The sequence below is a fragment of the Equus quagga genome, chromosome 20 (genome assembly GCF_021613505.1).
Source record: "Equus quagga isolate Etosha38 chromosome 20, UCLA_HA_Equagga_1.0, whole genome shotgun sequence".
Lineage (NCBI taxonomy): Eukaryota > Metazoa > Chordata > Mammalia > Perissodactyla > Equidae > Equus > Equus quagga.
The window spans coordinates 31,274,539-31,297,573 of NC_060286.1; the positions used below are offsets into that span (position 1 = coordinate 31,274,539).

The window sequence follows — 23,035 nt, forward strand, 5'->3', positions numbered from 1 at the left end:
GAATTGCAAAATAAGATGGCAGAAATAAATCTAAACGTCAATAAAAATGGGCTAAAAATCTTCGTTAAAAGGTAAAAGTCATTAACACGGATTAAAAAAAAAGCCCTATACTGTTTAAGTATGGAGATTCCTCAAAAAATAAAAAATAGAACTACCATACGACCCAGCTCTCCCACTACTGGGTATCTATCCAAAGAGCTTGAAGTCAGCAATTCCAAAAGTCCCATGCACACCAATGTTTATTGCAGCATTATTTACAATAGCCAAGACATGGAAGCAACCTAAGTGCCCATCAACAGATGATTGGATAAAGAAGATGTGGTATATATATATACAATGGAATACTACTCAGCCATAAAACAGAACAAAATCATCCCATCTGCAACAACATGGACGGACCTTGACAGAATTATGTTAAGTGAAATAAGCCAGATAGAGAAGGACAATCTCTGTATGACTTCACTCATATGAGGAATTTAAAAATGTAGACAAAGAGAACAGATTAGTGGCTACCAGGGGAAAGGCGGGGTGGGAGGTGGGCACAAAGGGTGAAGGGTGAACCTACAACACGACTGACAAACAATAATGTACAACTGAAATTTCTCAAGATTGTAACCTATCATTAACTCAATAAAAATTAAAAAAAAAAGCCCTATGTTGTTTACAAGAGACAAACCTAAAATATAAAGACAAAGAAAGGTTAAAAGTAAAAGGATGGAAAATGTTCCATGCCATAGTGGCATACCTACATTAAAACCAGGTAAGATAAATTTTTAAGGCAAAAATCATTACTAAAGATAGTCTTTAAACATTCATAAAGATACAATTCACTAGGAAGATTTGACAGTTCTAAACACAGAAAGTTCCAGTAAGATAGCCTCAAAATATATGCATCCCAAACTGAAAGACCTACAAGGAGAAACAGTCAAACCCACATTGTAATGGGAGGTTTTAATAAATCATTCTTAGTACTCAATTGATCAAGCTCCCCTTTCTCACACACACAAAAATGTTAGCATGTAGACGACATGATCTAACAGACATACACAGAACATGTGCTAAATGGAGAAGGCATATTATTTTGAAGCACACACAGAATATTCATAAAAACTGACACACCAGATCACAAAGCAAGTCTCCACAAATTTCAAGGAAGCAGTATCTTACAGATCAATTCTCTGACCACAATACATTGTAGTTAGTAATCAATGTTGAAGAGGTAACTAAAAACGAAAATAAGAAACAACCGTCTCCTTGTAGGTTTGAAAATTTAAAAACACACTTCTAAAAATACCTATGGGTCAAAGAAAGAAAAATGGAAATCAGAAAATATCTTGAACAGTTAATAATGAAAATAAAAGGTATCAAAACTTATGGGATGCAACCAAGTGGTAGTTTGAGGGAAATTATAACCTCAAATGTTTATAGAAAAAGGTTTAAAATAAAAGTATCCAATCTATACAAAGAAAAAGAGGACAAATTCAAAGAGAGAAAGGGAATTATAAAGAAAATAGTAGAAATCAAGGAAGTAGAGAATAGATACAAGAAAAAAAACAAAACTATGGCAAGATTAAGCAAAAAGAGTGATGATAAAATGAAATGAGTAAAAAGGGGACACAATTGTCAAAGATATTTAAAAAGATGACAGATACATTATGAAATAAACTTTAGGCCAATATATTTGAAAACATAGGTGAAATGGACAAACTCCTACAGTTACCAAAATGAATTCAAAACTAAAAAATAAGTCATACTATAATCATTAAAAAATTATATCAATAGCTAAAAGTCATCCCACAAAGAAAACACCAGCCCTAGACTATTTTGCAAGCAGGTTCCGTCAAACATTAAGCAGCAGATAACTCCAATCTTACATAAACTCTTTCAGAGAATTTAAGAGTGAATACACCTCAAGACATTTTATGAGAATAATGTAATCTTGACACTAAAACTAGATAAAGATAGCACTAGACAAACATGGGGCATGGACAAAAACGCAAAATTCATACATAAAATATTAGTTTATCAAATCTAGCAATATGTAAAAAATATAATGTATCATAAACAAGTATATTCAGAAATGCAGGTTTCATTCAAAATTGGGAAATTCATAATGTAATTCACCACAGTAAAACAATAAAAGAAAATTAAGAATTATCTTAAATGACAAATATTTTTTTGATGAAATTCAACAAACTTTCACAATAAAATGTAGCAAACTAGGAATAGAAGAAATTTTTGGGTTACGATAAAGTATATACCCTAAAAAAACTATAAAAACACGGTATCAGTTGTGAATCAATAATATAGCTCCTTTTAAAATGGAAAAAACATAAGATGTCTACCATCATTACTTTTACTCAGAGGTCCTGAACTGTGCAACAGGACAGGAAAAATAAAAGATATAAGAATTAGAAAGGAAAAAAACCCCACAATTATTTACACAAGATAAATTATTAGAATTAGTAAGGCAGTTTATTTAGCAAGGTTGCTGGAAAAAATCAATAGACAAATAATTAATTCCAGATGGATCACAGACTTAAATGTGAAAGGAAAAGCTTTGAAAATCTTTTATATAGAAGACTACATAATTTTGGAGTAGGGATTTTTAAAAGACACCAGATTTCATAAAAAATGATTCATAAGCATTAAAATTAAGAGCTTCTGTTCATCAAAAGATACTATTATGGAGAGTGAAATGACCATCCACAAACTTAGAAAAGTTATTGACATATAGTCAATAAGGGATTAATATCCAGAATATACAAAGAACTTCTACAAAGATAGGAAAAAGAGAAAGAACCTAATAAAAAAATGAGCAAAATGTTCAACGGGCAACCCATCAAAGAACACACAAACAGCCAATACAATATATGAAAAATGGCAGTATCTTTAGCAACAAGGGAAATGCAAATTAAAGTACAATGAGATATCACGTATTCATCACAGCCAATTCAGATTGGCTGAAATTACAAAGTATGACAATTCCAAATGTCTGTGAAGCTGGAGAAGAATGGAAACTATCATACTCAGCTGGTAGGAGTATAAATGGATACAAGCACTTTAAGAAACAATTTAATGTTACCTTGTAAAGTTGAGCATGTACATACCCTACCAACCAATAACTTCATACCTGGATATGCATCTTAAATGAAACTGAAGACACGTGCAATAATTTCCATAGCAGCATTGTTTGTAATAGCAAAGAACTATAAATGATTCAAGTAACTTTTTAAAAAGATTATAGCACAGCCATACAGTGGAATATTATACAGCTGAGAAAATGATTCAATTATAACTACATGCAGCAAAACAAATAAACTTAATAAAGTTTAATTAATTAAAAAAAAGCAAGTTAGAAGAGAAGACATATAGTATAGTTCCAGTTACATAAAACTCAAAACCAGAGGCTGGCCTGGTGGTGCAGGGGTTAAGTTCACATGTTCCACTTAGGTGGCCAGGGGTTCGCCAGTTCGGATCCCGGGTGCGGACATACACACCGCTTGTCAAGCCATGCTGTGGCAGGCATCCCACATATAAAAAGTAGAGGAAGATGGGCATGGATGTTAGCTCAGGGATAATCTTCCTCAAAAAAACAAACCAAACCAAAACAAAACAAAATACTCAAAATCAAGCAAAACTAAATATATTGTTTATGGATATCAAAAATAATTTTAAAAGCAGGGAAACAAACAAAAAATTTGGAATCGTGGTTACCTTTCAGGGAAGACAAAGTTATCAGTAATGTTTTCATTTTTAAGTTGGGTGGTGGAATCATGAGTGTCTTGTAATTATATGCATATATAATTATAGTAGGTCCAGGGCCCTACAATGCCTGCTCCAGCTGGTCAGCTCTTCCTGAGAAGCAGAGAGTTCAACAACTCCAGGAGTTCCGCCTCAAAGGTCATCTCCAGGGTGTGAGGGGTGCATAATTTTCTCCCGTGAGCTGCAAATTGTTCCCCTAAACCACTGAGATGGATGTGACACCCCCTCTGCATTAGATCATGGAGCAAAAATAGGAACGATCCTGAAACTCTCTTCCACGAGTCCTTTTGCATGTGGCACAGGCTGGAATCACCAATTCAGAGGTTTTTAGATACAAAGGAAAAAGAGCCACCAAGACTTTCACATGGCATTTCAATGCCATTGATTTGAAATACGAGAAGCAACTCTAGAATGTTGATCAAATTTCACACAGTCAGTTGACTGGTCCTTGTTTCGAGATCTGGACCAGAAGAGCCACAAGCCAAGACAAAAGCTGAGAAAGGGATTCAGGTGGGAACTCAAGCACATGCTCTGTCCTCCTGGTATTTTTTTTCCCCTTTTCCCTTTAATTGATTCCTTCAGTATTTTCTCCTCTCCCTCCTGCTACAAAGCACAATCTAATACTGGGTTTCAGAACTGCCTTCAAAGACCATGATTTCAAAAGACAAAAGCCGACAGGTGCTTGGTCTCTAAAAACAAAGCAAAACATGATACAAAAAAAGATCAGTGCCAATTTTTCCTCAAGATGTATAAGTGGACCCTATCTTAATACCGTAAGTTGCCAGCTTCCTAAACTCTTGTTACAAACAAGGGGAAAGTCAAAGACAGTTGACCAGGAGCAGATCTTAGGCTGCTAGATGGATTTTCCTGAAGACTAATTGACAGGATCTTAAGTATTAATGTTCTGTGTTACAACAAGACCATTAATTCCCTATTTGCTTCATGTTCCATGGGAATTGAGTTCTCACTTGAGGTCCTTAGAGATCCAAGTAAAATTAAGCAGCTTTACGATGGTGAGTGGCCAGCCCGGGTGGTCTAGTGGTTAAGATTCAGCACTCTCACCATGGTGGCCTGGTTCAATTCCTGGTCAGGGAACCACACTGTCCATCTGTTGGTTGTCACACTATGTTGGTTGCATGTTGCTGTTATGCTGAAAGCTGTGCCATTAGTATCTGAAACACTAGCAGAGTCACCTATGCTGGACAGGTGTCAGCGGAGCTTCCAGACTCGGATAGACTAGGAAGAAGGACCTGGCCACCCACTTCTGAAAAAACTGGCTGTCTAACAATAGACAGATGGTGATTAGATGGAACTTTCTTATAATTTTATAACATGTCATGGTTTAGACTTGTAGTCCAGACTATTGCCATCACTTCTCAAAACCAATGGCTTTTTGCCACAAATGTGCACTGTCCTGAAGGTGGCATAAGCGGCTCAATCTAAGCCTTCTCCTGGGGTTTGCAGCTAGGCTGCAGGTGCTCCGACAGGGGACCTGGGAAGCTCTGTGGGGAGCAGGCTGGATGAACCCGCATGGCTCTCCACATTACTCATTTTATTTTTTTTCCAATTTTTAAAATTGTGGTAAAATATACAAACATAAAAAACTTACCATCTTAACCATTTTTAGGTGTACAGTTAGGTGGTACTAAATACATTCATAATGTGCTACCATCATCACATTCATCTCTAGAACTCTTCATCTTGTAAAACTCAACCATATACCCATTAAACAATAACTCCCCATTCTCGCCTCCCCCTCAGCCCCTGGCAACCCCCATTCTACTTTATGTCCCTATGAATTTGACGACTCTAAGTACCTTATATAAGTGGAATCATATAGTATTTGTTTTTTGTGACTGGTTTATTTCACTTAACATAATGTCCTCAAGGTTCATCCATATTGTAGCATGTGTCAGCATCACCTTCCTTTTTAAGGCTGAATAATATTCCAATGTGTGTATATACCACATTTTGCTCATTTGTTCATCTTTTGATGGACACTTGGGTTGCTTCCATGTTTTAGCTATTGTGAAAACTGCTGCTATGAACACAGATGTAAAAATATCTCTTTGAGATCCTGCTTTCAATTCTTTTGGGTATATACCTAGAAGCAGAATTGCTGGATCATATGGTAGTTTTATTTTTGCTTTTTTGAGTAATTGCCATACTGTTTTCCATAGCAGCTGCATCATTTTATATTCCACAAATAGTGCACAAGGGTTCCAATTTTTCCATATCCTTGTCAATACTTGTTAGTTTGTTTTTCTGATAGTAGCCATCCTATTGGGTGTGAGGTGGTACCTCACTGTAGTTTTGATTTGCATTTCCCTAATGATTAGTGACACTGAGCATCTTTTCATGAGATACATAACCATTTATACATCTTCTTTGAAGAAAAGTCTATTCAAGTCCTTTTCCCGTTTATGAACAAATGGGTTGCTTGCTTTTCTAACTATTTATTTACCAAACACCTGTAGAATGCTTCCTATGTGCCAGGCACATAACTGTGTCTTAACCCTAATAACTCATGAGGCAGGTGCTGGTTTTCTCATGAGAAGACCAGGTGCACTTGCCAAGGTCACATAGTTAGAGGATATGGTTTCAGGAAACTTGGTTCCCAGGTTCATGCACACAATTTCTGGGCTATGTTGCCATATGAAGGACGCCTCTCCCATCAGTTCTTTCTCAATCCTCTGGTGAACCCTGGACATTTAATTCTTCTCTGACACCTGAAGGGTCACTTGGAGTCCCAAAGATCCCTAAGAGTTGAAAGTAAGGTGGCTGAATCCAGAATTGCTATGGCCCTTACCTGGCAGACAGCCCATAAAGCTATGATTAAGAAACCTGGGGCTCCTACTTCCAAGAAGGCCAGGAACAGTTCTTTCAGGTCTATAATTGTTTGTTCCATTCAATGTATTCTCTGCACGGAATTTCACCGGGAAACCAGCAGAACACACAGGCATAGGCCCTTAAGATGTGTGAGCAGTTATTTTGAGGATAATGTGTCCTGAGGACTCTACGCCCAGGCAAATTTAAAAATAAGCAGGTTCCTAAAGTCTAAGAATGGGCCAGTCTCTGAGGTTATTGAGTAAAAAGTCAACACTGTAAAGTCAATTACACTATTGACAGATACTCTTACAAGGAGATTTCACATCATAATTATATGCAAAGGAACCCAGCAAACACAAGCTGTGTAATGATCAGCTAATAAAAGTAACACTTCATCTATGTCAATAACAGTTTTGGAGTTAAGACAAACAAACATGGCCTTTGCCACTCAGCGGAAGAAAAAAAATCCCCGAAAGACAAATATTTTCACTTAAGGAGAAGTCGCTTAGACTCACACAGAAAATCTGTCACACAAAGCAGAGTAGGAAATTGGTCTTTAGCGGGTGCTAATGACTCTCCGGCCCTCCCTCTAGCCCCAGCTGAACTGATGGGGGCAGCAGCCCCCATGAATGTTGAACAAATGTTGAAATGTTGAACCCTTGGTCAACACCACGTGGTCTGGCACACAACCTTAGCTGTTGTTCTCTTCTCCGCTGGACTGTTTTCCTTTTAACCTTAGCTGAATTTAGGTTCAACTGACATATGGTCACATCAAAAAACATTTTAACTTACAATGAAAGTGAAAGAGCAAAACAAGATTTTTTTCCTCAAACACTTCTTAATGGGTTTTACACAGACACTGTTTCTGTAACTACCTATGTAGCTGTGTTCATATTCATTCCTTCCAAAAGCATCTTCTGAGCCTACCATTTGCCAGGCATTTGGGATATAAAGGGGGCAAAGGTATTATAAGCAAGGGTCCCTGATCTTACAGAGCTTGCAACACTCCTCTCCCTCACTTCTCTTAAAACTGAGGTGGAAAATGCAGAATTGGTATTTGGATAATGTACTGTGAATGCACAATGGTTTTCTTTACTGCTTATCTCTATTTATGCAAATGGTAACTTGTCTAGTTTCTACAAGCCAGAGTTGTACATTTTACTCAAATGATTCTGCTCAAAACTCCAAGGATGCTCAGGAAGGTCACCTTCAGACTCTGCACGCTTTTGTAGTGGACAGACATGGAACAAGGTGTGCCATTATGAAGGCACATCATGAATGCCACTCAGCCCCAAACCCTCCCTGCTATAGTGTTTTGTGGGCTGGGGCTGAGGCTGGGCTGCGGAAGCCACATTTCTGCTGTCCCACCTGGCTCCACGTAAGGCTTGGACAACAGCGGGTGTCACAGAGAGACTGGGAAGGGGGTGGAAGAAGGGCCATGCTCCTTCCTGCATCCCCCCAGCAACACCTCTTCGTCTTTGCAGCAGCAGTTGATTCCAGTACGGGCTGCTGAATCCAGTTCGAGGTTCTTCCACCACCTGGAGAACCAGCTTGTTCCTATTCCCTTAGAGGCACCGGCACCAGCACGAAGGCTCCCGCTCCTCCTCAGAGATCCCTCAGTTCCTTTCCTCCCACAGACCCCTCCTCTGAGCTCAGAGACTCCAGCCCCAGTTGAGTGGTACCTCCGCAGAGGTCTGGATCCTAGCCCCCAGCCCTTCCCTCTGAGGCCTGAGTTCCAGCTCCGCAGGGCAATCATTCCAACCTCTTCCCTTTGCTCCCTCAGCTGAGGGGATGTAGCTGCTTCCTGCAATTGCTCCCTTCACGACACCCTGAGTTCTCTTTTTACCCTCCAGTTAGCTGGTTAATAACTTTCTACCTGGTTAACAGTTCTTTACATTAAAGTCTCTCTATTCGAGTACCTAGTGTGGTTTCTGTCTCCTGACAGGACCTGAAACCTGTTTCGTGGTCTTTTACTGTGGAAGGAGCCAAAGGGAGGCGCTCACCGGATTGAACGAGAGGCAACTCTTTAACCACAAAGAAAACTTCACTGTTTTGGTGTAGTGCCTTATTATCTTCTAACCAGGAAAAAAAAAAAAAAACTCAGTATTTTAGATGATGCCTTTAGAGGGTACTAATCAGTGAAGTTTATAATAATTTATGCCATGAGGGTAATAAATAAAATTAGGAGGCAGTTCCTGCTGAAGGCCAACCCAGTCTCGGGTCCCCTTACCCCTCTTCCTGGCTCTTCTGTGTCCTTCCACGAGGAACGGCTGGAGCCACAGCGAGAGCTATGCTGGAGGCAATGAAAAAACTCTCGAGACGACAAACCAGAAGTCTATACTTAGAATCTGCCAATGAAAATAATTGTCCCTCCATGTGGAAATAGTCTACAGTCTCAAAGTCTGCTCAACCAAAAAGGTAAATTAGGAGGTGAGGAAGAAACCATTTTAAGAAAAGAATGGAAAACAGAACATGTCTCTCTCAAAATGTGAGGCAAAGGCATTGATAAGAGGCTAACCCTTTATGAACTTAAGAATTATCGATCTAAGGATAACGAAAAAAGATACTAAAGAAGTACAAGAAAAAGACCCTTCCCATATATTTTTGGAAAGTATCACCACATCAGGTTAACAGAAATGATAAGTGGTTTTATAATTCTAGTACTATTCTAATTCCTCCCAACTTGCCTCCTGATCAGGTTTCAGACACCTGAAGTCTGCCCTGAAGATTCAGCAACTTCTGTCCCAGCAAAAGTAAGTTAGTTTGCAGGAAGAGTCAAAAGACACAAGCGAGTGGAGAAGTTGCAGATGGCTGATGCACACGAGAGAGCTCGAACTTGCATCTCCTCAGGTCCCAATTAAATGGACTTTCTGGGACGGTTTCCTTTGGGATACGGAACACTATGAAAGCAAAATGGCCTTCAGGTGCGAACTCGATTCAGAAGTGCAGGAAAACAGCAAGGAGACAACGCTGTGAAGGGATGGAGTGTGCAGGTCTTTTCTAAGCAAGCAGCCTGGGCCCAGCACTGTGCAACATGTGATCTCAGTGAGTGAGACCCAGCCCGTCCTCAGCAAGCATACCACTAAGGACAGAGGGGGACACACAGAGAAATTTACCAAACAGGGTTACTCATCAAAGGGCCACAACCAAAGCATGGGACTTATGGGTTCAAAGAAATTCACGTGATGCTGGCTCAGAGGCCACATTCAGAAAAGTTTCGCGAAGGAATCATTTTTGTGATGGGTCTTGAAGGATGTGCTGCCTTCTGAGTGAAAGTTGAGTGAAATCTACACAGAGGAAAGTGAATAAGATGAGCAAATACTGGACATATCTGGGGAACAAATTTGGCTGGAAGGAGATAGGAGAAGTGGGGGATGTCAGGGTGATGTGGTGGGAGGCATGGAAGGTGATTCTGCAGACCGGGGGAGGCACATTTTAGCAACTCAGTCTGGCGGCGGTTGATGGGTGGGCAGACAGAAAATGGGAGGAGGCTTCCACACTGGCACATGTGAGGGTCCTAGTGGTGGCCCCTAATCCGGGGCTGGCAGTGGAGATGAGAAGGATGGAGGAAAGAAATTCCTGAGGAAGCGTTCAGGTGAGGTGGGAACTGACCTGATTCTCAGAAGCAGGAGAATGATGCCACTTGTTATTGATAGAGCACTTAGCAAAGCACTTTTCACACACGATTTTACATTTGATTTTCACTGTAACCTCTCACAAGAGGCAGAGGAGTTTCACGGATGAGGGGACCAAGGTCCAGAGAGGTCGGACATCCGCCCAAAGTCACAGGAGTGGGAAGTGACAGGGCTGGGTCTAGACCTGTTAGCCTAGTTAGAATCTAAGGAACAACTTGCCCACCATTTCCTTCTGCTCACCTTTCCTCACCTTCTTAGAATAAAAAGACTTAATTTGTCTTCATCTGCTTATTGGCAAAGAAGCCGGGAGAATCTGATGGCCTGAGAAGGAGAAGCTGGCATTTGGGTTGGGGTCCCTGGGAGATACTTTAACCTTTTTGAATAGCCAAGCCAGGTTTACCGTCTCCACTAGTTAGAGGCTGGTCGTCTCCACCCCGAGGGCGCCCCACGGGACACACGACGCCCCTCCCACTCCTTGGCCAGGCTTCACCCAGGGAGCGCCTCCCTTACCTCACGGCTGCCGTCATTCCAATGGGAGTGATTGGCAATGGCCGGACTCCGGGAAACAGCCCTCGGCTCAGAACCCGCGCTCCATTTTGTATCACTCCTGGAGGAACTGGAAAAGCAAAAGGGGAAGACACCACACATGAATCCAACTGTGAGGATTTCCATTCTGAGTCAGAAATTTTGGATACACCAGAGAGAAAGACAGAGCAGAGGGAAAGAGAACGTGAAAGGCAGAGAGCAAGCAGAGGCAGAGAAAAACACACCCATACACACAGACACACGCACACACGCACACACAGAGGGCAACAGAGACAGAGATCCCAAGAGAGCAAGACAGAAAGAAAGATACCACGCCTCAAGAAGGAGAGTCAGTCAGCCAAGTCAGACCAACAGCTTACAACCAAATTATTGATGACTTCGTGAAAAAGTTGAGTTTTAGAAAGTGTGCTTCAAATCTTATTTTCTTCTATTTATTAAATATAAGCTTTCACCTCCAGTCAGACCCTGACATGATCTCAAGAATGTTGACACAATCAGAGAGCAGGTGACCAAAGAAAAGCATTTTCTCATGCTTCTCCAGTCATGGTCAGAAGTTGAGAATATCTTTCTATTTGTCTTTAATCCAACAAGGGGAAAAGACAGCCAAAATAACAGCAAAGCCGAGTCTGCAAGCTGCTTGGCCCCTCAGCGCTCACAACACGGTTCATCCTCACAGGGATCTCTGCGGCCTGAGGGAAGGCCCCTCCTGAGGGACAGTGGGAATGAAGGGTCGACAGGGAGGTTCTGGCTCCCGCCTCAGAATTCGAGAGGGCCCGACCTCCCCCTTCCCTGCAGCTTCCACCAAGCAAAGCTCCCGAGGGTTCTCTCATCATCTCACCTTCTCCTAAAAACACTCATCTCTGGAGCAATCCTAAACCAACTTTTTCGCCAGCAACCATCGCATCCTTTCCATTTTCCGTGCAAACTCACAGTGGCCTGACACCCATCTGAGGATTTACATAACAAGGGAACCACAGAAAATCCTTGAGATTCCATCTATTTTGACCTTCCAAACAGCAGTTTCATTTGGCTCAAGATGATAGTCTTAAAGCACTACCAACACTCCTCCCGTGTCCATGAGGCCAGGAGTGCGCGTGGAGCGAGGGCACTGATGGAGGGCTGGGTTTCAATCTTAGTTCTTCTTGTGTGATTTTGTGCAAGTTCCCAAAAAGTCTTTTTTTCTCTCCGAACAGTGTCCTCTAAGACCCCTTCCACCACGATGGTCCTAAGAGTCCTCGGGGCTCTGGCTGTGTTCACGCAGCCCCTGGCCCGGTCTCATCCAGAAGCAAGGTGGGTAAACTGTGCTTTCTCAAGCCAAGACCATACCAGAAAGGCTCTAGAAAATTATACATTCAAAGATGAAAACCACTCTGGAGACTCACTTTTAAAAGCTAGTATTATTTGTATAAAATGAATACCTTTTACAAGACATAATTTTTACGCCTATAATTTTTAGGTCTTTAAGAGTATGTTTACATGAATATTCCAAACTTTTAACGTGAGGTCTTTCATGCAGGATGAATGTCCACTCTTGAATATAGGATAATGTTATAGACTATTTCCTGGAGCATTCTATAGCTCTTGCTAATATTTTTGCCATTTCTCTTCCAGGTTTGTGTAAGGCCCTCATTTCTAGGTTTTACAAAAGGTGGGATGGGAGACAAAATTGAAACTAACACCTAAAGCCAGTACTACTGGCAGTCCAGTGCTCCAGAATCTCCCCAGCCTCTTGCCATATTTAATTCTGAGAGCAGGCTGAACTAGATCAGGAACTCCTACACACCCCTTACCAGTAGCCCGATTTCAGATAATAGATCATCTGAGGCAGGAGACTCACCAAGTATCATAAAAGCATGAAACCTGTTATAACGCGATATTGCCGCTAATTCTATTTTGCTGAGTTGACGGGTTCTCTGTAAGGAAGAGTGTCTAAAATTTCTATTACTTGATTTACACTATCTAATTTCAAGACTTCCTATAAAGCTACAAGACAGTGTGGCGTTGGTGTAAGTAGAGATATATACACCAATGGAACAAAATGGAATTCAAAAATAGACCCACACATACGTGGTCAACTGATTTTTGACAAACCTATCAAGACAACACGACGAGGGAAAGGAGAGTCAGAACAACTGGAGATCCATTTGGAAAAAAATGAACCTTGGTTCTTACTTCATGCCATATATGAAAATTAATTAGAAATGGATTATAGACCTAAATGTAAGAACTAAAATTATAAAATTTCTAGAAGAAAAATACTAGTAATGCCCAAGGACAGAAATATACCAGTAAAACCAGTAGAACTCTGGAGTCTGTAGACAAGCACTTCAGGTTGCTTGAAAAGACAGGCTTTTTGCTTATCTATCTGTTTTGGGGATTGTGGGAATGGCTTTTTCAAATATCTTGCTGTATGGTACTCTTCTCAGAAGGGTCAGATAAGCCCAGGTTCAGTTTAATTCTGATAGTACTGCCTAACATATCAGTCACTACAGATCTCATCTACAGCAGCAAGTGAACCTGACAGAATGGACTACCCAATAAAATTACTTAAATATTTAAAACCTATACCAGTTATAATTCTCGCCAGTAAAAATGATTACAGTCCCATCTACTGGTTGTATCAAGCAACGGATTAATTTACCAAGTACCTGCCTACGTGTTAGATGAAGGGGACACACGGTCACCACAGTTAAGCAGGACAGAGAGAGAATTAAAGAAGCAATGAAGATACACTAGGGTAACTGCTGGGGCAGGGGGCCTAAAGGCATGAAGGATGGAGACACCTAACCCAAAGTAAAGGGTATCTGGGAAGACTGCCTGTAGGAAGTGCCACCAAAGTTGGGATTCAAAGGCAGAGGAACGGCACATACAGGGCCTGGAAGTGATAAAAAGCAAAGTGCACAAGAACTAAAAGCAATTTTGCCAAAGTATATAATCCTAGCAGGAATGAGATGCATTTGAACTTCATCCCATGGATACTGGGAAAACCATTAAAGAGTTTTGAGCAGGGAAGTGGTCTGCAGCATAGTGGCTAAGAGCTAGGCTCTGGTGTTAGATGCCCTGTGTCCTATCTCTGTCATTTACTGCCTGTGTCCCCTGAGCAAGCTACTTAAGTAAGATGGGGACAAAAATGGTATGTATCTCACAGAGTATATGGAGATTTAACTGAGTCTAAGAAAGGCACGAATATTTAGAAAACATGTTAGTTATCAATGTCATCATCATCCACATCAACATCCCCAGAGCAGTCCGGAGGCAGCCCGTGCTTTCTCCATTTCAGGTGAACCGAAAGCCCGTAAGAAGGGAATGAGACAAAACCAGACCATGTTGTAAGACCGTAGTCATCTTCCTGGTCACTGCACTTGGCCTGAAGAGCAATGACTGCTCTCATGGCATTTCCATTCTCCTTGTGCAAAGCACATCAGAGTCCCGCCTGTGGCGAAAATGCCTGAAGCACCTAGAATCCTGGGACAAAGACGAGGGAGCCCTGGAAAGCAAAGAGAGCAGACGGGAATCACGGAACACACGTTCTCCTGGACTCTGGCATGGCCAGAGAATCATTTGCCAGTCGAAGGAGAAAAGCAACCCCATGGACAGTGCCCCATGCCCAGAGTCCTCTAACTCAAGCGCCTAGAACCTTGAAGCACCAGGGGCATGTCCAACAGGAGGGGGAATGAAGAAAGGAAGCCAGTCCTCACGGAGCACCCACTGGAGACTAGGTTCTTTTGATGCTCCTTGTCTCAGTCATGCCTTCAGGAGAGGAGTATTCAGCAGTGGTTAAGAACACAAACCCGGGGCAACGTGGCCTCCATCCAAAGTCTTGCCCCACAACTAGCTCTGTGGCTTTGGGCAAGCGCCTTAACCTTTATACGCTTTAGTTTCCACACCTGTAGAGTAGGCATAAACGTGCCTCAAAGGATTGCTTTGAGGATCATATAAGACAAATTACATAAACTGCTTAACTCAGCGACTGGCCCATTATATAAGCTCATCATCACCATCATGTTTATCCTTCCATCATCCTACCTCACCTCTCTAGCATCCTCTTATTAATTATCTGTAAGGCGCAGGGCCTGATGGGTGCAGGACACGGGGAAATTCTTTCACCCTCCTATGCTTTTTGTAGTTATTCCTAACTCTGCATTCACCCATTAAAACATCTTCCTGATGAACCAACTGTTTTCATTTCAAAGAATCTCACAGACAAAGCCATCCCACAGCATGAAAAGGCTTTCCCTGAACCTCACAAGACTTCTGCCACATAAACTAGGCTCTTCTTCTGAATCCTGGAGCTCGTTCTCAAATGAGCTGCAACTGAAGGCTCCCTCTGCCAATCCTGGCATTTCTCATCATTGGCTGTGCTCTTCACGTTGGGATGGCAGATGTTCACATTTGCTCACTGGCTGCCAGAAGCCAGCTGTGACGCTTAACTGCTCTCCCATCTTTTCTCCTTTCTGTCTCCATACCCAAGTGTCAGGAGCGAGGCTTCTGAAAAGCAAATCACAGCCAGTCTAAAATGCCTGAGAAAGGCATTCTGAGGTCCATGCTTTACTGCTTTTTTGATTTTGGGATTCTAAAGGAAGCTGAGTGCATCCCTCAGCCCCTTCTCTTCCTTTTACTCAGTATTTCCCTCAAGATGCATCAAAACACTTCAACCCCAAGCCCTTTACAACCAGCTTACTCTACCCAATGTGCTGAAATTATACTTGGGCTCCAGCTAGATGAGATATTAGAAACTGGACGCTTAAAATCAACTTCTAACTCGGATTTGTGGCTCTCACTAGAAAAGGCACAGGCCTCCAGCATCATCTTTTTTTGTTAGACCAGTTAAATATTCGGCTTTTGTAGGTGAAAAGATATACATCTGAGACTCTCAAGTTGCTGGGACAAGGGGCAGGGCCATCAGCTCCTAGCACTTGTTGATCAATCACTTTCTCTTAAATTATGTCGGGTCTCCAAACTTTCTTATTTTTAACCAGTAAGAAAGCAATACACACAAGGAGTCAAATCAAGCTGGACCACTCACCGTAATCTAAATGTGATCAACCTTGAGAACTAAAAAAAAGTCTATGGCACAAGACACACTTTCCTCCACACTCCGCCACCCCTCAGCACGTCCCCAGCTTCCCTCCTGATGCTTCACTTCCTTGATTTTCACAGCTTCTAAAATTAACCTCTGAGCCCCACTGCTGCCCTTGGAGGGCAGCCCTGGCTGACGCTACCAGAGGCCATAAGCTGAGCAGCAGGTGATTCCGATAATCCTTCCCTTTCCTAAAGTCGGCCTTCCCACCTGCTCACTTGGAAGGATGCTGGGGGGGCGAAGAGGGGAGCCTACTTCCGGTTGCCTCTCTTCTCTGGTGCCTGGTGTGTTGGATACACACCCCAGTTCCAGGCAAGGTGTGGAACGCTGCCTCCTCCTTGGCCCCTCCCTCGTCTCCTTTTGTTGTTTTGTTTATTCTCTATAGTTTCTCTCTGGGAAAAGTCCAACCAGGGATTATATAAGCCTTTGAAGATGAGTAACGGTGATCTGACTTCTCCTGACTTAATAACAATTCCTCCATTGGGGTTAAAGATGACTCACGGGGTTTGTCAAAGAGGAATTTCGAAGCAGGTACTTAAGTAGACTCTAGAAACTGGAATTAGTCTACAGGGCCACTTTTTTTGGGAGGGGGTTGGTCGATGGATTTGACCAGAAGCATAACCCAAACTTCAACAGATAATGAGGCAGCAATGTTCTGTGCTGATTTTTCTGGAAGTAGTGTCCTATAGAGCATGCGAGACATGATGGGACTCCTTGAACAATGTTCCCCAAGCTGCACACTGGAAAAGTCCCCAAAAGATAATGTCGATGCTGGCATTGCTGGGTGTGGGGGAGGGGACACAAAATGTTGCAACCTGAAGTTCTTACCAGAAGTACACCTGCTGCTTCATTCAAAGTGAAGCATCAGATGCAAGGAGAGGCCGAGGGGATCCAGGAGACAGGGAGTCCAGCCCAAACAATACATGGGGTGCTGAGCTCCCTCAGGGAAGTGTGGGACCCCTCCCTCAAAGATAAAGGGGTTTGGCTGACTGGTTCTCACGAGCTTTTTGAGAAGTTTCCTTTGTACGACCTACTCAGCTCAGACTGCGGCGAGTCTGCCAGCCCTGAGCTAGCTCTGCAGATGCTGAGCAAGGGAAGGATGAGAGGAAAAGATCGAAGGGGCTGCCGTCCCGTGACCCGAAGTGGAGTGACTATGAAGGGCGATGACAAAGGAAAAGCCTTTCAAGCCACCCAGGCCAACCCCTGACTGCTGGGAGTGACAATGGCAGGCAGACTAGGTTGGTGGCCCCTGTTCAAACAGGGGCATCATGCAGCCCAGGAGTGAAAACAAGAGGCTATAAATAACACCCCACGAGGAGGCTCTATAAACAGAGCTCAGCCACAGCCCAGCCAGGGGGAGAATCCAGGCAGGCCCTGCAGACAGGAACCCACGCTCCCCACGCGTGGGCACTGGCATGATCCCTGAACCCGGAGGCTGCACGCACACATCCACCCTGGGGGACACACACCCCCCACACTGGGCAGGCTGCCCATCCTCTATCACTGGCTGGGTGTCTGCTGCCTTTGAACCTCACCGCTCACTTTTTCCAGGTCTCGGGCAAAGCCGGCAGGGCAGGGGATGGTGGTTTGATCACTCTATGTCTATAATGCTGCTCCGTTCGAGAGGCAAGGTACTGCATCAAATCCCAGGATGAGAAACTTTATGCAACGTAAAATAAAAACAAAGGGAGGGAAAGGAAGAGTGAAGCAAAGGTGAGTGAACTGAAAGCAGAGTCTAGGAGACACAGCCTCCTGACTACGCTTATGAGGAGGCTGAGGAGGGGCCCCCTGGCTTCCCAAGGGCACAGAGCGGATGCTCAGGGCACGTTCACTGCCTTCCTAGGTGCTGCTCCAATCTTTAGGGGCTTTACAACCTGCCCACTGACTCTGCTCTAGCTTGACCTCCAACGGATGGTACTAGGGCTTGGGGCCAGATGGGAAGTTGAATCCCAGGTGGTGTCCCCACCTTCTGCCTAGTCTTTAAGTTGACTTCTCTGCTGCTCCTGCCAATGGGGGTCTCCTTCCATGACTTTTGTGGGCATCCCAGTTCCTTCCTTCCTTCCAGGATCCTGGAGCTCCCACTTGGCATGGGGCCTTCATGAAAACTGTGGCTGGGTTTCTCCTTTCTAAGACTGAGAGAGGAAAGTCTTCTAAAAACGACCCTACAGTTTCAACACATGAACAGTGAGCTTTTAAAACTCAAATTCGGCATTTCAATGTAAGTAAGGCTGTGAATACCCTGAAAAAATAATTATTTACAATTTGAGCACTACAGGGAGGAAGAGAAGTTCATTTAGCCAGGGGAACATTAAAAATAATTAACTTGTTAACTAATCAAGATGAACCCTTTTCCTTTTCTACTTGTGGTCAAGAATCCAGTAATGGATTTTTATGGAAACTGCTGAAGACCCGTAAATGACCAATCTCCTTGTCTCTTCCCCCTTAACTCCATTATTCCAGTTCATCAAAAGTAGTTTTTTAAATCAACGATCACTGTGTACAGCCAGGTGCTAAAGAAGGTGCTTGAATCTTGCACAGCTCTGGTGAAATCAGTATGTTTCCCCCATGATGAGTTATGCAACTTGATTTCAGAAACCCTTTCGGACTGTAACTTGATTACAATCTGGTCTATATTCTTCCTGCAATATCATCTGAGAACAGAGTTTTTAAAAAAATATTTCTCTGTAACTTCAAACATTATTTAAAAACTATACTACAGGTTAACTGCTAGTTATAAGACTGTGTCAGTTACACGTCTGTGTAGTAGTGGTGTTTGGTTCTTAAAGACGTGAGCAGCCTAAGACTTCAATTGCTGGCAATCTGAGGTTAGCAAAGAAAGAATGAGAATTCTGCACCTCTAGGAGCAGGTAATGGCAGTGCCCCGGCAGAAGGACAAGTCTCTCCTGAGAATGTTTGGCTGAATCTCTAGGGTCTATTAAAAAAAGGAACAAGAAAGGATGGAATCAAATTTCCTAAAGCTGTTGGAAAGCTGTGACAAGTGGAGGGCTATGAAGGATGGTCTGGAGCTCCACATCAGTCCACTATTCACAGAAGACACCTGTTGTAAGGCTGAGAATGGACGCTCTCCTGTGGGAAACACTATCGCCTCCAAAAGCGGGGAATTCCCCGTACTCAGGCGCCCATGCAGCCCTCAGAGAACCAGAGCCCGAAACAAGCTGACGGCCCAGCCATAAGAATGAGCCACATGGGTGCCAGCCCCCTGTGGGTGTTGTAGTGGGGTCTGCTGCCTCACATCACATCTCCACACCAGGGTGTTTCATCAATAGGAGGCTGCAATGCAGCAATGTCTTGACGAAGAGCTGAGCAGACCCCAGTGGAGAAGCTGGCTGGCTGCTCAATAGGGTTCTGGCTGGGGGTGGAATGTGGGCTGAGGAACTAGCCTCATGTCAGGAGGAAAAGGGGACAAGTATCTCCATTGAAGGTCATTTTTCATCACTTGGGAAGGAGACCTTTCTAAAAACATGGTAGCTCAGCTCCAGAGGTGAGAAAAAACATCAGGTGGTAGATAGAAGAGAAGTTCAGGGAAGGAAAAGAGTTGTCTCAAGCTTGACATTCCTCAACAGCCAGCAGAAGGCGAAGACAGGAGCCCTGCCCTTCTCTCTATGGCAGCCTGGACGGCTAGTGCCATGATACAGGAGGGCACCATCGTGGTCCATTTCAAGCTATTCCAAGCTCCTGCACACCCACCTCGCCAGACTCTCCTCTCCTCTCTATCTATAAAATGATAGGCTGCTATTAATGAGGTCCCAAATGGGAAAGAAATTTCTAAAAATGGACACTGCTCAGTTCCATGACTGTTAAGCTGGCCCCATATAGCCTCTTCTAGCAGAAACGACAATCTCACAGGAATAATTCCTGCAGGAGAAAGGAAGGTCTCTCCACTGGGACTCATTATAGGGTCTGCCTCCCTTCCCCCAAGTCTTAAGCCCTGAAGTTATATTAGAACTTTGTCATCTTGGAGACACACCTATGCATTCATTCATACATATGCATGGCCACATGTTTATATGCATATGCATGTAATCATGCACTTAGGTAGTTTTAAAGTGATTCTACAAGGGAAGTTCTACTTGAGCATTAGTTCTTCCTATGGCCTGGTATATAAATGAGAAGGTTAAGTTCACAAACTATGGTGCTGTAGTCTATAGAAATATCTACTCACAACCTGCTTGTATCTCAGGGGGAGTATTCAAAAGCATCATGGCACTGGCAGCATCAATGTCAGGATCTGGAAAAATCAACCAATAAATAACATTATTTACAACGGGGCTGGTGTGTGTGTGTGTGTGTTTTTCCCCCTGCAAGTTATAGTTTATGAATGCAACAGAGAAGAAAAAATCCAGGATCTAGATGAGCTATCCCAAATGGTGACTTTCTTCCCAATTGGATTTGGGAGGAAGAAAAGTATTCTAGAATGAGATTTAAGGAGCAGTTTAGGAAGTTCTTCAGACGGAGCATGGTCTCTTCTAACTTTGCCAATTTCATAATTTGCACTGCATGTTACTGATAAGTTGCTGATCTATGCACCCCCACCGCTTGTTCCCCTGGGGTGGAGGAGCAGGAGAGGAGGGTGACAATAGCAAGTTCAGCTACAGGAATCTTTAATGAACTGGAGAAGCTCGCAGTACCAAGGAGAGAAAGCATTAAATACACCTGCACCTACTGAGATACAAACAAGACATGTGGTCATTTCCATTTGTCAGCAGAAAGGAAATTGTATTTTGCAAGATTGGTGTGCACCGCGATGGTGGAGGCATTAAAAACACACACACTTAAAATATAAAGAAAAAATTAAAGTTACGATGTTGAGGGCACAATGTTTGCTTCCACATCTATTACTGCTTTTAATATGGGACCAAAAAAAAAATACTCATCACTTCATTGCTATAATTCTTAATAGGTTTCTGAATCCTTACTGATCCACCGGTTGACAGATGGCAGGTGATATAGAGACAGAGAAAAATATTATCCTTTTATAACTAAATTCATTTTCCTCTGAGAAACAGCAGCGCTGCTGCTATGGAAATGAAAGTCACCATGGCAACAGTAAACAACCCCCAAGAATGGTCACTGAATAGACTGAAAAGAACATCTGCCCGAGCGCAGCGTCCCAGCTGCCCTGGGGCGAAATTCGCTAATAGCGCGGTGATGCCGCGTGACAGAAGCTGCCGCCTGTGCCCTGTCCAAATAAATGAAGTGTGCAATTGGAGTCGACATCAAAATGCCTGCCCTTGTAGATTACTACCTCTGTGTCCGCTAAACCCAATGACTAATGAGGGGGGGGGGGGGGGGGGGGGGGCTCGTACTTGTCAGTTTTTGTACAAATTACATACCAAAAAATTCAATTTACGACTAATGGCTCCATGGCACTTTATTTTGGGTATTATGCTAGAAAATGACTTTTTTACTGTTTAAAAAAGTACATTTTTCATACTTTAGATGTGCAGTTTAATTCCAAGGGAGTAATGTGATGCAGGCTAAAAACCCCACAAGCGATTAATAATATGGATGATGCTAGTTCCAGAAGACAATGTCTCAAAAAGGAAGGAAAAAAAGTAAAGGAACTTTTACTCTGCAGGCCTTTTTCTTTCTTTGCCTGTAGGAGGCCTGTTACTTAACACTCGATAATCGAGTGAAAGTTGATTTTAATAAGTACACTGTATGAGAAACAGGTAAATTAACTTATTTGGCAACTCCTGGGGTTAAATTTCTAAAACAGTCATCGCTCCCCACTGATATGAAAATATATACGTATTATTTGAATGATGAACTAAAAAACTTCAAGTTCTGTTCACTGCTCCCAGGGTTCTGGCTGCCCTGCCTTCTTGTCTCCCCACAGGGCCTGCTGCCGAGCCCACGACTCGCAGGTTCCAGATATTGCTGACATGCCACAGGCCCCGGGGAGCAAGCAGCTCCTGGAGGCGCTGTGGCGGTGCTGAGACCTTCGCCTCCTACTCTCTCTTTTTGGAAAGGGCCCTTTCCTTTCTCAGGGGTGAGAAAACATGCGTGTTTCTTCCCTCCAAGCAAACGTTCTTTGCCATCTTTGAGGATGCAAGAGCTGCAGGTAGTCCAGGGTTGGCCTGGCTGGATGGTCCCTGCCTCCCCAGGAGACTCTCACCCAGAGTTTTCCTGAGTGACCAGGTGGTTTGATGGGGGCAGAACAAGAGGAAACACAGGTAAGACGTGAGGAGTCTTTTCCTATTTATTTTGCTAGAAAATGTAAGAAAGTAGTTGCATATTCTTCAAACACACACTGGACCTCAGAAGGAAGGGGTAAAGGGCAACAGATAGAAAGACATATTGAAAGAAATGAGAAAGAAAGAAGAGAAAGAAAATTTTCAAGGAAAAGAGTATCATCAACATTCACATGAATTTCGCAGAACATAAGAGGCAACCTGGGGAGAGCTTTGGGCTCACATAACATCCACCCACGACCCCCACCCCAGCTAAGCCAAATAAACACATACACTGAGCAGAAACAGGACGCTTTTGGACAAGTCCTCCAATCCTTCCTTCCAACCAGATTTGCCATGCCTGAGGCCTCCACAGACAAAACTTCTGATGCTACCTTGGCACTCCTGGGGGTCTCCAGGCATTTCTGGTAGACGCAACACCCAGTCTTCTCATTATCTCATTCATAATCAATTCCTACTGCCCCACTCTTCATTCTGAATGGATCAGTTCCTGGGTGGCATAAGCCTGAATACATAGCCCTAAGGAAGCAAGGCACGGGATGCCCAGCTCTTGACATCTTGGCAGGCAAATTGGCAAACATGAGAACTGCAAATAGTCTAAGAAAATGTGATTATGTGTTTATGCGAGTGTGTGCACACGGGCAGCAGAGTGCCAGCCCTTCCCCAGGGGCATACAGTGAGTGCCATGCTTGGTGATTACAGTCACTTAACGATGGAGATGCATTCTGAGAAATGCATCGTCAGGCAGTTTCATTATTGTGCGAACATCATAGCGTGTATTTACACAAACCTAGATGACACAGCCCACTACACATCTAGGCTATATGCTACTAATCTTAGGGGACCACTGTCATATATGCGGTCCGTCATTGACTGAAATTATGCAGCACATAACTGTAGTTTGATGAGTTCTGACAAATTTTACACCAGTGCTACCACCACCATAATCAAAATAAAGAGCACAA

The 23,035-nt window shown here is 43.1% G+C and overlaps 1 protein-coding gene across 5 annotated transcripts in view; it reads right to left on the reverse strand.

Moving 5' to 3' along the window:
• FOXN3 (forkhead box N3) overlaps nt 1–23,035 on the reverse strand; it is a 394,524-nt gene that overhangs the window by 13,606 nt on the left and 357,883 nt on the right. For 3 of the 5 annotated variants that reach the window (XM_046647502.1, XM_046647503.1, XM_046647504.1), the window contains 2 exons: nt 20,039–20,104; nt 10,740–10,845 (listed from right to left, as the gene is read on the reverse strand). In XM_046647502.1, the coding sequence (XP_046503458.1) occupies nt 10,740–10,845; nt 20,039–20,104 (172 nt within the window). The remainder of the gene's footprint in view (nt 1–10,739; nt 10,846–20,038; nt 20,105–23,035) is intronic. The other 2 variants (XM_046647505.1, XM_046647506.1) reach the window with 2 other exon arrangements.